Source organism: Oncorhynchus nerka, linkage group LG11 (assembly GCF_034236695.1).
Source record: "Oncorhynchus nerka isolate Pitt River linkage group LG11, Oner_Uvic_2.0, whole genome shotgun sequence".
In the NCBI taxonomy this organism is placed as follows: domain Eukaryota; kingdom Metazoa; phylum Chordata; class Actinopteri; order Salmoniformes; family Salmonidae; genus Oncorhynchus; species Oncorhynchus nerka.
In genome coordinates, this window is record NC_088406.1 from 68,406,973 (window position 1) to 68,425,512 (window position 18,540).

Consider the following 18,540-nt stretch of genomic DNA (forward strand, 5'->3'; position numbering starts at 1 on the left):
TCATCTGCAAATACGTATGTTGACATGCCCGGCTAGCTCAGTCGGTAGAGCATGAGACTCTTAATCTCAGGGTCGTGGGTTCGAGCCCCACGTTGGGCGCTATTTTTTCATTTAACCTTTGGAACATCATTGTAATCTAACCATTTGGCATTAACGGGTGGAAGTGTATTGCGTAAAGACTAATTTTGTATGTAATACATTAATCGTAGAAAATAAATGCTAGTGGGCGTGGCGTTCGGCCAGAGCAATGTGGATACTAACATGTCACGTAGCTAGGTTCAATACAGACATTTTTCTATCGATTCCCTTACAAATATCATTAATATAACATACGATGTATAAATACACCACAATTACATGATGGTGAAATATTAGCAGAGGATGGTTTCGATCCAGCCACACCTGGGTAACCTTGCTAATGAGCAGGTGTAATATAAAATATCTGGGTTATGTGTACATCTGTAGCTCTATTCACATTGGCCAATTCTTGGTAAATTCTTCGTAGTGGTGCTGTCTCTGGTTGGTTGTCGATGTTCAATTGTTGGTACATGGTGAAAAAGAACTAGCAGAGGATGGTTTCGATCCATCGACCTCTGGGTTATGGGCCCAGCACGCTTCCGCTGCGCCACTCTGCTCTGAAAGTTTTAAAGAAAGAATTCTGTTGATAAACCTGAGGGGGCGCACATATTACTTTTATTTCGATTGCAGTATTTCATTGTCACTTTCTTATTTTTTGCATATTATTTGTTTATTTATTTTTGTACCCATAATTTGTCACCATTACAGTTCAATACATTCATACACTTCCCTTTCAACCATTCAAATACGATTAGCTACCTTTTCAGAAGGTAAACATTTAACAATACTCTTGTTCCACACATACAATGTGCATAATATATAATGCATACATATACATCGGCTCTGATTTATCTCTGCATTTACGGGGGTCTATTTATGCGTTCGAACATTACTAACAAAGATTTTTATGATTAACCATTCTTTTTAGCTGTGTTACAATCTGCACGCGGTTACAAGACTGAGAATGAAGAAAATGAGTAGTTCCCTGACCGGGAATCGAACCCGGGCCGCGGCGGTGAGAGCGCCGAATCCTAACCACTAGACCACCAGGGAAGGTTAAAATACGAAGACTGTTTGACTATTCATGTGTGTTACTTTCTCTGTACGACTAATGGTGAAGGAAATTTTCACAGTGAAAATGATCTTCACGTGAGCCAGCATTAAACATTTAGCGTTTTGACCATGTGTTTTAAGACCCAAACGGCGTTCCATAATAATGTATATTACTTCGCTTCAACCCCACGGAGGTGTAGGAACGCCATGAAATTATTCTACTCAGTAGAACCAATGTTACATCCGAACCCAAAGTTCTCTTTCATTTTCGTAACGGTCGCCAAACAACTTATGGGAGAGGCTGTACCAAAGAGGTCGTTCAGACAACAGAGTAGGATTACTCACATTTTAACTTAGTCCAGATGAGTCCCTAGGATGTCCTTTCAACTATGGTATACAACCATATACACAAGCAAGCTGAAAGCTAGAGCTTTGATGAGGCTTCAATTGGGTTCAACAGCACCAATAGTGGAAGGCCTTTGCATAGAACATCCATATTACTGATGGTTGATAAGTATAGGTTACACTGATGGTGTGGACATAACATTGAGTCTGTAGTAGGGCTTGTTGTGGTAGTGTAGTCCTCATTTAACAATGCATACCTAGCTATGAAAGCCACTGAAGCAGACCTAAAGTAATTTATTTAATATATATTTTTTACAAGCAAAATGTTTATGCAAATTGCAATTCTAATATAGCATTGCCAATATGAACCTCTTGACTTCTCAACCGCCTGGTAGAGCTCTGTAATTTCCTAATTAAACATAAAGTTGAAAAAGAAAACTACATTGGAAGTTCTTATTAGAGTTGTTAGTAATAGGAATTGACAGTGAAATAATTTGTTCAACATGTTTTTCTAGTAGTGACAGTTAACGGTTAAGATATGGTGTTGTTTTTGTGCAAACGCACAGGTGGATTGCCACAAACAGCTGTGCACGGACTAAAACATATCTGCCCTCCTTTCAACCCTGTCAGCTCTGTTTCTGGTAAACATCTTCAATTTATTGCAATTTCCAAGACACTGGAGAATGCAACCTACAGCTATCTAGTGTAACAGCTAGCTAGCTCCAGTACTGCGAGATAGATAAGTTGGAGCCTCCCACGCCGATGAATGATCATGCTGCTTCTCCTCCTTCGGAGTCCAAGCCAAGAACTGCGATCTGTCAAGAACTGCGATCTGTCCCCCGCTATGAGAGCCAAATTCGAACGGAATAGACAGCGGCCTGTGATGCTGAGGCAAGCCCGCCTGGCCAACAAACCATCGGCTGGAGAGGGGGTGAAACTTCGGCTAGAGTCGTCAAGACAGTCGACTCCGGTGGAGGGTTCTTCATTGATGAAGAAGAAGAGGAGAAGCAAAGGACCAAGAAAATTGTGAATCAACCAGGTATGTGGATTAATAATCAATTAAACATTGCCGGGGGCTTCAAGGTATTCATATCTGTTGCATAATGTAATCTCTCATATCTGTCAAGATGTGTAACAGAGAAAGATGCATTGGTGGTTCATGTGCGCTCTCTTGTGGATTCATGTCATACCACATACCAGTTGCTGAGTGGAGTCAGTTTCTTTAAATCATTTATAGCTACCTACTACTGTAAATAATGTCCATAATAAATTATTTACGGAACATGTGACAACCAACCACTATCTGAATGACTAGTAACTCAGTGTTTGACGAGTAAAGCACCTTGGCTGAATTCTCCTAGCACTCTTTTACTGATACAAATATTATATAGACACATACACACACATATATACACTGCTCAAAAAAATAAAGGGAACACTAAAATAACATCCTAGATCTGAATGAATGAAATATTCTTATGAAAAACTTTTTTCTTTACATAGTTGAATGTGCTGACAACAAAATCACACAAAAATTATCAATGGAAATCAAATGTATCAACCCATGGAGGTCTGGATTTGGAGTCACACTCAAAATTAAAGTGGAAAACCACACTACAGGCTGATCCAACTTTAATGTCCTTAAAGCAAGTCCAAATGAGGCTCAGTAATGTGTGTGGCCTCCACGTGCCTGTACGACCTCCCTACAACACCTGGGCATGCTTCTGATGAGGTGGCGGATGGGCTCCTGAGGGATCTCCTCCCAGACCTGGACTAAAGCATCCGCCAACTCCTGGACAGTCTGTGGTGCAACGTGGCGTTGGTGGATGGAGCGAGACATGATGTCCCAGACGTGCTCAATTGGATTCAGGTCTGGGGAACGGGCGGGCCAGTCCATAGCATCAATGCCTTCCTCTTGCAGGAACTGCTGACACACTCCAGCCACATGAGGTCTAGCATTGTCTGGCATTAGGAGGAACCCAGGGCCAACTGCACCAGCATATGGTCTCCCAAGGGGTCTGAGGATCTCATCTCGGTACCTAATGGCAGTCAGGCTACCTCTGGCGAGCACATGGAGGGCTGTGCGACCCCCCCAAAGAAATGCCACCCCACACCATGACTGACCCACCGCCAGTGTGAACCTGCTTTCATCTGTGAAGAGCACAGGGTACCAGTGGCGAATTTCCCAATCTTGGTGTTCTCTGGTAAGCACAACCCCCACCTGTGGACATCGGGCCCTCATACCACCCTCATGGAGTCTGTTTCTGACTGTTTGAGCAGACACATGCACATTTGTGGCCTGCTGGAGGTCATTTTGCAGGGCTCTGGCAGTGCCCCTCCTTGCACAAAGGCGGAGGTAGCGGTCCTGCTGCTGGGTTGTTGCCCTCCTACGGCCTCCTCCACATCTCCTGATGTACTGGCCTGTCTCCTGGTAGCGCCTCCATGCTCTGGACACTACGCTGACAGACACAGCAAACCTTCTTGCCACAGCTCGCATTGATGTACCATCCTGGATGAGCTGCACTACCTGAGCCACTTGTGTGGGTTGTAGACTCCGTCTCATGCTACCACTCGAGTGAAAGCACCGCCAGCATTCAAAGGTGACCAAAACATCAGCCAGGAAACATAGGAACTGAGAAGTGGTCTGTGGTCCCCACCTGCAGAACCACTCCTTTATTGGGGGTGTCTTGCTAATTGCCTATAATTTCCACCTGTTGTCTATTCCATTTGCACAACAGCATGTGAAATTTATTGTCAATCAGTGTTGCTTCCTAAGTGGACAGTTTGATTTCACAGAAGTGTGATTGACTTGGAGTTACATTGTGTTGTTTAAGTGTTCCCTTTATTTTTGTTGAGCAGTGTATTGTACCAGTCAAAATTTTGGACACACCTACTCATTCCAGGGTTGTTCTTTATTTTTACTATTTTCTACATTGTAGAATAATAGTGAAGACATCAAATCTATGAAATAACACATATGGAATCATGTAGTAACCAAAAAAAGTGTTAAACAAATCAAAATATATTCTATATTTGAGATTCTTTAAAGTAGCTACCCATGGCCTTGGTGACAGTTTTGCACACTCTTGGCATTCTCTCAACCAGCTTCAGTCACCTGTAATGCATTTCAATTAACAGGTGTGCCTTGTAAAAAGTTAAGTTGTGGAATTTCTTTCCTTCTTAATGCATTTGAGCCAGTCAGTTGTGTTGTGATAAGGTAGGCGTGATATACAGAAGATAGCCCTATTTGGTAAAAGACCAAGTCCATATTATGGCAAGAAGCACTCAAATAAGCAAAGAGAAACAACAGTCCATCATTACTTTAAGATATGGTCAGTCAATCTGGAAAATTTCAAGAACTTTGAACACTTCTTCAAGTGCAGTCGCAAAAACCATCAAGCGCTATGATGAAACTGGCTCTCATAAGGACCGCCACAGGAAAGGAAGACCCAGAGTTACCTCTGCTGCAGAAGATAAGTTCATTAGAGTTACCAGCCTCAGATTGCAGCACAAATAAATGTAAAGTAACAGACACATCTCAACATCAACTGTTCAGAGGAGACTGAGTGAATCAGGCCTTCATAGTCAAATTGCTGCAAAGAAACCACTCCTAAAAGGACACCAATAAGAAGAAGAGACATGCTTGTGCCAAGAAACACAAGCAATGGACATTAGACCGGTAGAAATCTATCCTTTGGTGTGTTGAGTCCAAATTTGAGATTTTTGGTTCCAACTGCCTTGTCTTTGTGAGACGCAGAGTAGGGGAACGGATGATCTCCACATGTGTGGGTGCTTTGCTGGTGACACTGTCTGTGATTTATTTAGAATTCAAGGCACACTTAACCAGCATGGCTACCACAGCATTTTGCAGTGGTATGTGGTTGCAGAACAGTAACCAGCAGTGGTTATGGAGGGAAACCTCTGGAAAAAGTTGTCACTTAGTGCTTTTAAAATCTAGAGGTTTCCCCTCTATAAACACTGCTTTTTACAAGAGGGGGAACCTCAGGACTTAACCCCCATTAGTGGTCACGGTCCACCAACCATCAGTCAATGCAACCACACTCACAGTGTCAATGCAACCACACTCACAGTGTCAATGCAACCACACTCACAGGCTCTGCCTGGGATAGAACCTACAACCGGCGCTTGTAATCCAAGAGTACACTAAGAAAGCCTCCCGAGTGGCGCAGTGGTCTAAGGCACTGCATCGCAGTGCTAGCTGTGCCACTAGCGACTCCTGTGGCGGACCAGGCGCAATACACGCGGACATGGTGGTCAGGTGTATGGTGTTTCCTCTGACACATTGGTGCGACTTGACTTGCCTGGGTTGTGTTTCGGAGGACGCACGGCTCTCGACCGTCGCCTCTCCTGAGTGCGTACCGGAGTTGCAGCGATGGGACAATTGGGTAGAAAAAAAGGGGTAACAAAAAATAGAAGAGTATACTAAGAAGCCAATAAGTGGCAGCATGGGAGCTGGAAATAACAGTCTGTTAGTGACCTCTACTGTTCAGGCCCATAGTCCAAGAACACCCAGAGTGTATTAATTACACCGATTCTGTTGCAAAACGGGGTTTTTTTGCAACAGAAACCATTTACTCAAAAGCGTTTAGCAAATTCAGTTAGTTCCCCTCTGTTTTTGTTACGTTTGGTTCTCAAATGGTTTTCGCAAGACTTGAACACAACCCAGGTGCGGGAGCTTGAACAGACAACTGGCCCTAAGACAACCGGCATGGGGTGGAACTAGCTGGAGAAGACTACCTAGAACAGAGGGCTCTGTGGGAGAGTCGTCGTCGCTAGCCTATCCAAGAACTAGCTTCTACCAGATGCACTTGCAGACACCCGCATAGTGGTTGTTTTTGGCGGTGGCGCTGTGTAAGACGTCAAATCCACAAGCGGCTCACGGCATTACACATATCACGGACATTGCTATTGGCTGCATGGCAGATTCGCGTGGCTCCTTTGCCCTATTTTTACAGATAATTTCCCACCTTGTGTTTGAGGGGATGTGTGAACACTGGAATGTGTGATGTCATCTACACCTCAATTAAGCTGTTAGAAATCGACATTATTTTGTTCAATTTAAGTGTAATTTCCATATAGTCTACACTTTATTTATCGTTCTGAACTTTTAAAGCGAGTGGGACGGGTGTGGCTTCGTGACAATGACGACACGAGCAGCCGCTCACCCATTTGACAGCTCCAACGCAGTTACACCATATCGCGTAAAATAAGTAATCCGATCTGCTATGCAGGTGTCGGTTATCCCTGGTTAACGCCGCATTGATTGACTCGAGCCCATAGTTGTCCCCCAGCTTCAGTTCGAGGTTGGATACATGGCCTCTCTAGCCCATTCATATGGGCCAGACTGCTCTCCCTCAGACACTGGGCAGAATCAAATCACAATAGTCACGAACCGGCTCAAAGCCCGTAACAAAAGGGAGACAACGTGGAGATAAGGCGTAACAAAATATATATTTATTAACTAAAGCACCTAAGGAAAATATACAATGGTGTGTGTAATCAGTAAGTGTAAGTGAGTGTTTTGCATGCAAGAATTTGATAATGCAGGGTGTTGAAAGATGCTGTCGCAAACAACCCAAAAACCACCAAGAAACACAACAAAATCCATAAAGGTGTCTGCATAGAGAGAGTCTCCTCCATGAATGGGGAAGTGGTGTATTTATCCTGGGAGACACCGGGCCCAGGTGTTTCCCATGTAGCTGACGACCCTCCCAACTCCGCCCACCAGCATCCTAATAAGGAAACAACAAAGAGAGAATACGGCAGACCGAGTGAGAGGGTCGTCACACAATGCAAACAGTCGAACTAGACAATAAGGCCACACTTCTGAACTTACCTTACCACACCTTTAGCTTTAATCTAAATTGTGCAGTGGGATATTAATGTCCCAAACTTCTAAAATCGTCATGAATAAGAGACAACACGATCAAACACAAATCTCAAAATCTCAATACATTTGATCAAAATAATTTATACAGTCAACGTTTTTGTTTTGTTTGTTTTTATACGAGAAAGAAAAGCCTTATACATACGACCAGCTGAGAAATTCACCACCACGAGGTTTTGTCCTACAATTTAAACAGTAACAACATGTGTCTGAACTTGTATTACTCTGCCATTGAACACATTCACAGCAACCTGATAAATAAACCTGAACAAATGTTGTTATATACATAATTCCTTCTGAAGGAATTTTAGAAATTGCCTTATCAAAAAAAGCATCAAAGAAATGTGTTAAATCCAAACGCATACTAAAACAAGTTAAACTGCAAATGTTCCAGTGATTTTAAGGACACGGGCGGCCATACAGGTAAGAAGTTTCAACTGTTAGTGTTAATTGCATTTTCTTAAACAATTATACATTCCTATCTCGCAGACATGTAACATTTCAGAGTTCTTGAGTCATTCAAATCTTGTAATACTGACAATTCCACATCAACCCTACCAAATTTAGTACAAACCTCCACCTATACTTGTCCCAGATCCCTGATGACATCACTTGGCATTCTTCTGGCATCATGGAAAGCTACCAATGGCTTCCTGGCCATCTTCAACATCTATCTTCTCTTGGTCCTTCCAAAGCCTGACAAAAAGGTGTCATGATGTTGTCCTCCTTGAGTACATCGAGCACCATCTCCCGCTCTCTACTTCTACAACCAGACTGCTGTGGGCAGAGTGAGGTCGTCAATTCCTAAGGAAGACCCTGCCTCATGGACACACAGTTTTGAGAGTAGTTTTCATGGAGACAAAGGAAATCCTTCCACCTCACAGAACTTGAGGTACGAACAAATTTCATGTTCCAGAGAAAGTGTAAAAGATCGGTGAAGAATCCAGCTACGAACTGGTGCGTTTGGAACAACTTGGGAAGCTCAAGAGAGACGGTGTGGCCACATTACCATAACACTGGTTATATGATAGCCTCAGAAATTAGGTTTACATCTAATTGTTGTATAAGATTAATGAGTGAGGATGATACTGTTTGAATAATGGTGTAATATGATTGTGGACTGTTTAATGAAGAAAAATACAATTCCCTTTTGATTTGAACTAAATCAGAGGACTGCCCCTGAGCCCAGTTAGGGCCAGACATCCTGGGACAGCCCTCTTCTGCCACTCTGAATAAAACCCCACTTTGAGAAATTATCAGGCAGACCATGTTTTTCTCCAGTAGGAGAGGGACTGAAAGTTGTAGACCATTGCTGAATCTTTTAACCATACCACGTGGTTAAAACTCTTAGACTATCGATACCGGCAGAATAAGAATAAGTCTTTGATACTAATTACTAGTCTGCAGCTAGGAATTCGGCATCATTGAACGAGAAGAACGACAACCGCCAAAACATCCATTCTATAACGAATGTGACTCTGAACAATCCCCTCTAACCACAACCGAGAGAGGGAGAGAAACAGACAATTCTGCAAAATAAATGAACTTTTCACCAGCGATCAAGACGACACACTGAGCGTAAATATGAATATTGATTGCAATTGTTCCCGAATGAGTGAGCGTTCGTGTGTACGGGATTAGCATTTTAATTGTTATAATTAACTCTGTAGGGACTTCTTAGTCGACCCACCATTGCCCCTCTGTCTAACAAGCTGCCATGTCGGTTCAGCCCACTAGGGCACATTCTATCATTTCATGTAACCATATTTACTGTTTGTTTATGCATTTCTGTGAATTACTTAGTTAGTAATAAATAAATGATTTAAGACAATTGATGTATGGATTACTCATAGTCAAGACTGGGTTCGTGCAGATAGCCAACAATTTATGACGTTTGGAATGAGACTAACGTGAGGTAAAATAAATAAATCATTAATCAGAAGACTATTGATCAGATATGAAAATATCTGAAAGGTTATGTTGGGAAATTATAACTTTGTAATCTGAATACTTTCCTTGGTGCCCCCTATTTCTTAGTTAATTACAGTTACACAATTAATTACTTTGATCGCGTTATACTAATTACAGAGAATCTTTGGTAAAACTATGTCTTCAATTTAATGATAGTAAAGACACGACAAAGGAATCAAAAACTCACGTAGCGGCAGGATGTGGGACAGAGTAACTCTGTGTGGAACTGAGAATAACTTAATGAATGAGTTATACAAACATATGTTATACTGTATCCACACAAACATTTATATTTTAGATGATAATTTAGCAAGATGACTTGACTGATTTGACTCAATTTGTCAGTTTATAGAAACACACACCAGTAAGTACCTACATATAACATTAGTTATAGTAGTTGGGCAGCAGTACCTAAAGCCGCGCGTGTTCTATTGCTAGGGGCTGGGGTGGGTGGTGTTCTGGGCGCAGAGTAGTTTGAGTGGGTGTTTGTTTACGGCGTCTGGCTTCTACAATAAACAGGCACTTGAAAAAACATGACCAACGACTTTAGCTGTAAATCTGAGTAAAATAAACATGTCTAGTGATCGTCATGTTGGGCTCCCGAGTGGCTCAGCGGTCTAAGGCACAATGCAAGAGGCATCACTGTAGTCCCTGGTTCAAATTCAGTCTGTGTCACATCCAGCTGTGATTGGGAGTCCCATAGGGCGGCGCACAATTGGCCCAGCGTCATCCAGGGTAGGCCGTCAATGTAAATAAGAATTTGTTCTTAACTAACTTGCCTAGTTAAGTAAAGGTTACATAAAAATGTCCTCCCCTTTCTCTAAGCCCACACTACCTGCCCATCCCTGTATGACAGATCCATCCTGACGTTGGGTCAGAAAGACACCGTATCATGCCAACTGAAAGGTATGCACACCCCAGTGTTTCCCAACTCCAGTCCTTGAGTGCCCCCGACAGTACACATTTTGTAGCCCCAGACAAGCACACCTGATTCAACTTGTCAACTAATCATCAAGCCCTCAATGAGTTGCGTCTGTCCAGGGCTACAACATAAATGTATGCTGTTGGGAGGATTGGAGTTCAGAAATACTGGATTACACCACTGACCTTTGGCTCCCAAACAGATAACCGAGGACTCCTCCTGTCCCTATCCCAGTCCAGAATCCATTCCCAGTTCCCCCAGCAGCACGGGCCCCTGCAAAGTGCTGCTGTCAGCTGTAGTCACTGTGGAACCCGTACCCAGGGCTGGCACCGTAGCCAGCAGAACCAACATATCCTCCGGCAGAACTGGGGAATCCGGAAGTGGAACCTGAAGAGGAACCTAGGATAGAGAAAGATACCATTTATGATCGGTGACAGCCTGGACCCAGATCAGTTTGTGCCATTTTGCCAACTCCTATGGTCATGCCAATTGGCAATATAGCACAAACTGATCTAGGACCAGGCTACATACCTGAACCATAAATATACACAAGGGTGTGTAAGCAGACGGCGTAGGTGTAGACTTTAGCCCACCTTTGAAGTATGGTTTGAATCCAGGAGGTGGTGGCCCATGGGAATTGTAGCCGTTATCAGGGAACTGCCAGTCTTGTACTAGATTCGTCGGTCCACTCAGGAAAAGCTTGTACATACCATAGGCCAAAAACAATAGCAGAGCGACTATCACAAACCCACTGGAATCTTTCCCGGTAGAACTCTTGTTGTCTGTTGTTGCAATGGTGATGCTGGTTGTTGTTGTCGGAGGAACCCTTGAAGCTGGACGCGATGTCACTGAAGCCACCTGAGAAATCATGGTTTTGTTCAATGGCATCAAACGGAAGAAAACGTACTGAACCAGGGAGGGAACTTGTCGAATAAGACAATCGTTATTGTTTTCCGTCCTATAACGCTTTGAAACATTTCACAACGGTGTGTACTAATGACCCACCTGTTGAGCCCCCCTTGTGCCTCCTCTTGCCTTCCTCAGTCAGCTCCAGTGAGTACTCCAGTCCACACGAGCCCTTCAGTATGTAGGCGTCATCTGGATGGCTGAATCCCTCACAGCTGACCTCTATCCGTCCAAATTTGTAGGTGCTGTCCATGTCAGTTTTGCACTCCCAATGAAAGTGAAACAAGGATCTGTGCCATCTTGCCAACAATCATTGTGCTAGATCTGGGAGCAGGCTAAAATGTAGCTCTACACCCTTTTTCCTCTATCTGCAAGTGTTTAGTCTTACCTGTACGTTGACTCTGTCCCAGCCTTTGTTTTTGCATTGAACCACTTCAAGAAGGAAGGATCCACAGCTGGCTGAGCCTCCAACACACTGCTGCTGAGGTACAGCACTACTGCGTCTGGCAGTGGCGTACAGTCGTGGCCAAAAGTTTTGAGAATGACACAAATATTAATTTCCACAAAGTTTGCTGCTTCAGTGTCTTTAGATATTTTTGTCAGATGTTACTATGGAATACTGAAGTATAATTACAAGCACTTCATAAGTGTCAAAGGCTTTTAAGGACAATTGCATGAAGTTAATGCAAAGAGTCAATAATTGCAGTGTTGACCCTTCTTTTTCAAGACCTCTGCAATCCGCCCTGGCATGCTGTCAATTAACTTCTGGGCCACATCCTGACTGATGGCAGCCCATTCTTGCATAATCAATGCTTGGAGTTTGTCAGAATTTGTGTGTTTTTGTTTGTCCACCTGCCTCTTGAGGATTGACCACAATTTATCAATGGGATTAAGGTCTGGGGAATTTCCTGGCCATGGACCCAAACTATCAATGTTTGTTCCCAGAGCCACTTAGTTATCACTTTTGCCTTATGGCAAGGTGCTCCATCATGCTGGAAAAGGCATTGTTCGTCACCAAACTGTTCCTGGATGGTTGGGAGAAGTTGCTCTAGGAGGATGTGTTGGTAACATTCTTTATTCATGGCTGTGTTCTTAGGCCAAATTGTGAGTGAGCCCACTCCCTTGGCTGAGAAGCAACCCCACACATGAATGGTCTCAGGATGCTTTACTGTTGGCATGACACAGGACTGATGGTAGCGCTCACCTTGTCTTCTCTGGACAAGCTATTTTCCGGATGCCCCAAACAATCAGAAAGGGGATTCATCAGAGAAAATGACTTTACCCCAGTCCTCAGCAGTCCAATCCCTGTACCTTTTGCAGAATATCAGTCTGTCCCTGATGTCTTTCCTGGAGAGAAGTGGCTTCTTTACTGCCCTTTTTGACAACAGGCCATCCTCCAAAAGTCTTCGCCTCACTGTGCGTGCAGATGCACTCACACCTGCCTGCTGCCATTCCTGAGCCAGCTCTGTACTGGTGGTGCACCGATCCCGCAGCTGAATCAACTTTAAGAGACGTTCCTGGCGCTTGCTGGACTTTCTTGGGCGCCCTGAAGCCTTTTTCACAACAATTGAACCGCTCTCCTTGAAGTTCTTGATGATCCGATAAATGGTTGATTTAGGTGCAATCTTACTGGCATATCCTTGCCCCTTTTTGTGCAAAACAATTCTATTTTACTAGGCAAGTCAGTTAAGAACTAATTCTAATTTTCAATGACAGCAGTGGGTTAACTGCCTGTTCAGGGGCAGAACGACAGATGTGTACCTTATCAGCTCGGGGATTTGAACTTGCAACCTTTCGGTTCCTAGTCTAACGCTCTAACCACTAGGCTACCCTGCCACCACAATGATTGCACATCGGCATGTGTTTCCTTGCAGGTAACCATTGTTGACAGAGGAAGAACAATGATTCCAAGCACCACCCTCCTTTTGAAGCTTCCAGACTGTTATTCAAACTCAATCAGCATGACAGAGTGATCTCCAGCCTTGTCCTCATCAACACTCACACCTGTGTTAACGAAAGAATCACTGACATGATGTCAGCTGGTCCTTTTGTGGCAGGGCTGAAATGCAGTGGAAATGTTTTTGGGGATTCGGGACTTCATCTGATCACTCTTCATAACATTCTGGAGTATATGCAAATTGACATCATACAAACTGAAGCAGTAGACTTTGTGAACATTAATATTTGTGTCATTCTCAAAACTTTTGGCCACGACTGTACTTGCCTTTATACAGGATGAGTACCTGCACGTCTCGGAGCAAAACACTACCTGGAGCGGTATAGAGAAGAAGAATTATTCTCCATTCCAGGCATTATAAGCGGAGCAAATAGGCTACTGATGAAAAACGTATGGCAAATTGGCAATCCTCAACAATTTGGTTATTATGTGTAGAATATGTTTATAATATGATGTTGCCTGAGCCTCCCTTGTATGCATTCTGGATCTTTGATCTTTACGGCACAAAAGCAAAAGGTCCGCAGCTATTCTTGATCAGGAACACTAATATCCACCTGCCTAGCTAGCCATTTCTGAAATTGGTACAATAAGCAAGAACCAGAGATATTTTAGCTATAATCATGTAGCCTAAAAGTTTTTGCAAGAGAACTAGATTCTAGAAAGTGAATAGCTATTATGCGGAAATAAACACGGGCCTTCATTCCAACTTCTGATGTGAGCTACATAGAGGAAAAGCAAAATGATTAGAAGCAATCCCTTCATTGTTGGTATTCGTCCACCGAATCCTTCAGACGTTGTGGTGTGTAGTCAGTTATAAATGCTCATTTGAATCATATCCTGGGAAAGAAAAATAGATAAGTTTACTCGACTGATGAAACCACAACTCCCGGGTGTAACGTCATCTGTTTTGAGCAGGAATGAGCCAATCACGAGCAAGCACGACAGTGCCGTTATGTTCATTCCTCCGTGAAGCCCTCTAGCGTACATACCTAGGTGGCTAATGATAGAAGAGAGGATTATAGTCATGTGATGTACTTTTAGGCCAGGCTAATGGAGATGGTGTTTATCCAGATGACTTTCCTTTTTTGTCCATATAGTCTTGCTCTATGGGCTCTTCAAAGCTGGATGTGATATAAGCCCAATGTTACTATGATTTGAATTAATACCAATACTGTACTTGGTAAATGTGAAATCAAAAATACTCTGACAAGGTTTTTTGTTTCAGTTATCAATATTTTATTTATATATATTATAAATTTTGTCATGAATACAAAGTGTTATGTTTGGGGCAAATCCAAATAACACATTACTGAGTATCACTCTCCATATTTTCGAGCCTAGTGGTGGCTGCATCATGTTATGGGTATGCTTGTAATCGTTAAGGACTGGAGAGTTTTTTAGGATAAAAAACATAACATAATGGAGCTATGCACAGGCAAAATCGAGGAAAATCTGGTTCAGTCTGCTTTCCACCAAACACTGAGAGATGTGTTTTAGGTTATTGGCCTGCTGAAAGGTTAATTCAAGGCTAAATCTACCCTGGAGTTGCTTATCAAGAAGACAATGAATGTTCCTTTGTGGCCGAATTAGATTGGACTTAAATCTTCTTGAAAATCTAAGACAAGACCTGAAAATGGTTGTCAAGCAATAATCAACAACACATTTGACAGAGCTTGAGGAATTTTTAAAAGAATAATGGGCAAATGATGCACAATCAAAGCTCTTAGAGACTTTTGCCAGAAAGACTCACAGCTGTAATCGCTGCTAAAGGTGATTTTACCATGTATTGAGGGTGGAATACTTACATAAATTTGATATTTCTTTATTTAATTTACTAAATTAGGGAACTTGTCTAAACATGTTTTCACTTTGTCATTATGGGGTATTTTGTGTAGATGGGTGAGAATTTTATTTTATTTTGAATTCAGGCTGTAACACAAAATGTGTAATAAGTCAAAGGGTATGAACACTTTCTGAAGGCACTACATACAGTACATACATACATACAGGTAAAAGATTTAGCTTTTCTTTTTTTTTTGCAGTATTACTTTAGTGCCTTGTTGCAAACAGGCTGCATGTTCTGGAATATATTTATTCTGTACAGCAATGGAGGCTGCTGAGGGGAGGATGGCTCATAATAATGCCTGGTATGGCATCAATGGTATCAAACACATCAGATATTTGGTTTCCATGTGGTTGATACCACTCCATCCCAGCCATTATTATGAGCCGTCCTTCCCTCAGCAGCCTTCACTGCTGTACACGCTTCCTTCTTTTCCCTCTGTCAATTAGGTTAGTATTGTGGGGTAACTATAATATTGTTGATCCATCCTCAGTTTTCTCCTATCACAGCCCCTAAACTCTAACTGTTTTAAAGTCACCAATGGCCTCATGGTGAAATCCCTGAGCGGTTTCCTTCCTCTCTGGCAACTGAGTTAGGAAAGACGCCTGTATCTTTGTAGTGACTGGGTGTATGGAAACACCATCCAAAGTGTCATTAATAACTTCACCATTCTCAAAGGGATATTCAATGTCTGCTTTTTTTGGTAACCATCTACCAATAGGTGTCCTTATTTGCAAGGCATTGGAAAACCTCCCAGGTCTTTGTGGTTGAATCGGTGTTTGAAAATCACTGCTCGACTGATGGACCTTACAGATAAATTTGTAAAAAATTAATTGAAAAATATAATTCCACTTTGATATTACGGGGGTGTTGTCTGTAGGCCAGTGACACAAAATCTCAAGTGAACCCATTTTAAATTCAGGCTGTGACATAACAAAATGTGGAAAAAGCCAAGGGGTGTGAATACTTTCTGAAGGCACTGTAGGTCAGTTGTATAAAACATATTTGATATCGGTGTGCGTCTCTAAACTAGTTGATTATCAGCGGGGAAACAGTGAGTTAACATTTGAACCATCCATACGTTGCTAATTAAAAGGTCCGGAGGGGGGCATGTCTGTACAGAACCAAAACATAAATAATACAAACACAAAAAATAAATACACAGGAAAAATAAAGTCCAAACTTTTCCGCCTACCCACAATTCAAATCCATGTTTTCATCTTCGTTGTCGATATTGTGAAGCAACATTGTATTGGTAAACTAAACGGATGTGAACAAATTTGATTGGAAGTGCCATATATATCTTGAGTCCAGGGGTAGCTATACAAACTAAGTACGATACCACAGATACTGTTTATGCTCACAGTTCAATCAGATGTTAGCTCCTGTTCAAGCGTAAGAGTGCTGATCTAGAATCAGATCCCCCTTCTTATTCATTATGCATTAAAAGTCTAAACTGATTCTAGATCACCACTCCTACTCTGAGAAGCGTTTTGAATACAAACCTTATAGTTCCTTAGCTATTAGCTGTTACAAAGGCAAAGTAAAAACAATACTGTTTGTTCTCTGGTTTACAGACACACAAACAAAACATTAGATACAAAATAAAGAGAAGAAACCACAAAGGTCAATCGTTGTCCTATTATTCAGAAAAATAGAGCAGGAAATAATAAATATAATGAATTACTGGAGTATAACAACTCATTATTATACAAAGAAACTGATGTATACTGAATATTATAGCTTGCATGTCTATGATAAAACCAAAAAAGTATTGATTTGACTTTTTCTATATAGCCCACTGCTTTTGACCAGGGCCCATAGGGCTCTGTGCTTTTGACCCATGTACTTTTGACCAGGGCTCATAGGGCCCATAAGGCTCTGTGCTTTTGACCAGGGCCCATAGGGCTCTGTGCTTTTGACTAGGGCCCATAGGGCTCTGTGCTTTTTACCCCTGTGCTTTTGACCAGGGCCCATAGGGCTCTGTGCTTTTTACCCCTGTGCTTTTGACCAGGGCTCATAGGGCCCATAAGGCTCTGTGCTTTTGACCAGGGCCCATAGGGCTCTGTGCTTTTGACCAGGGCCCATAGGGCTCTGTGCTTTTGACCAAGGCGCATAGGGCTCTGGTCAAAAGTAGTGGACTACATAGAGAATAGGGTGCTATTTCGGACCCCTTAAAAACACTGGAAGGCTGGAAATTACATGATTTGGGTCCAGTATGTTTCCTGCATGGTCTTTTCTCTAGTCCAGAGAACCTATCTGTAACAAAAGGCATTAACACAGAGGTTTTATGTTCATCCTTTGAATAAATACTTCAACAGTTGGGAAACAGGTGGGAAAGGAAAACCAATCTCACAAATGAAGTTGCAGAGTGAACTACAAAATAGCCTGGTCCCAGATCAGTTTGTGCAAAAACATATCCTGGACCAGGCTAGTAACTGACAAAACATTTAACTATAAAATTGAGACTAGAGCCCAGTGAACGCAGTAATAATTAGCGTTGCGGCGGGTCGGTGTAAAAAGCATGAAGCCACAGAACAGTATCAGTGCAGTATCTCAGAGATAGATAGAAGTGGAAAAGCAGTTACATTACATTCACAAGGTTTATGTTTGTTTTGTTCTGAATGAGAGAGAAAAAATAGCAGAGCACCAGCTTTGGACAGAAGACATTATATATGATATACTGTAGTAGGTCGCCTTCTCTCTCTCACATACGCACACTTAGCTAACACTGATGCCCAATACCAAATCAACCCCTAGCCCCTACCCACTATACACTTCTGGAGATCAGAGAGGATTGGATACATGGAAGAAATACAGTGAACATTCCATCTAGACTAGCAGAAGGCAAAGTGTCGTTATTACCATATAACTTACACCTATCCAATCCTGTTAGATCTCCATAAGTGCATAGGGGGTAGGGGATCGGGGTTGATTTGGGACTGGGAGTGAGACTCACTCAATCTACCCCGCACCCTGCCCCGTGGTGCAGTTCCACCACAGGACACCAGAGGGCGACAAACACACACACACACACACACACTCTCCTCCACCCCACACACACACCACTCTCCAACACACCTTATAAAACTGTACAGAAAAATCACGAGCAGAATACAAGTACCAAAACACCTCTATTTTGGGTTTTCTCTTGATATAAGAAAGCCATTATTTAGTTTTTTTGTTTGTTTTTTTACAAGATAGTATTCAATTACAACTTATTATACAAATGCATATACTATAGTGTACAAACTATTCGATTGGTTTCATTCAAAGAAACTACACTATTAAAATACTCTGCTATAAAAGTTGGAAAAATACTTCATTGTGTCACTATGTAATCATACATCATCAGCCGGTAGGGATGGTATATTGATCTTAGCTCGTGTGAAGTAGGCCATCTTCTCCCTGCAAAGAGAGAAGAAATGTCTATCAATCAAGCAAATGTATTTATAAAACCCTTTTTACACCAGCAGTTGTTCACAAAGTGCTTTTACAGTAACCTGACCATCAAGGCCTATCAGGATGGAGCATAACAAGTTCAGAGACTATAGCCT

General features: G+C 42.3%; 1 protein-coding gene, 2 non-coding genes and 1 pseudogene across 3 annotated transcripts in view; 1 reads left to right on the plus strand and 3 right to left on the minus strand.

The window, feature by feature from the left end:
* Positions 1-26: 26 nt before the first annotated feature.
* On the plus strand, positions 27-99 carry trnak-cuu (transfer RNA lysine (anticodon CUU)). The gene has a single exon. It is a non-coding gene; the product is annotated as a tRNA-Lys (tRNA).
* Positions 100-1,059: 960 nt separating this feature from the next.
* On the minus strand, positions 1,060-1,131 carry trnae-cuc (transfer RNA glutamic acid (anticodon CUC)). Its single transcript has one exon. It is a non-coding gene; the product is annotated as a tRNA-Glu (tRNA).
* Positions 1,132-8,988: 7,857 nt separating this feature from the next.
* On the minus strand, positions 8,989-11,546 carry LOC135574060 (store-operated calcium entry-associated regulatory factor-like; annotated as a pseudogene).
* Positions 11,547-16,536: 4,990 nt separating this feature from the next.
* Positions 16,537-18,540, minus strand: part of LOC115137565 (protein WWC2-like) — a 51,133-nt gene continuing 49,129 nt past the window's right edge. The window contains 1 exon segment of the mRNA XM_065024892.1: positions 16,537-18,391. Coding sequence (XP_064880964.1) covers positions 18,325-18,391 — 67 coding nt within the window. The 3' untranslated portion in view covers positions 16,537-18,324.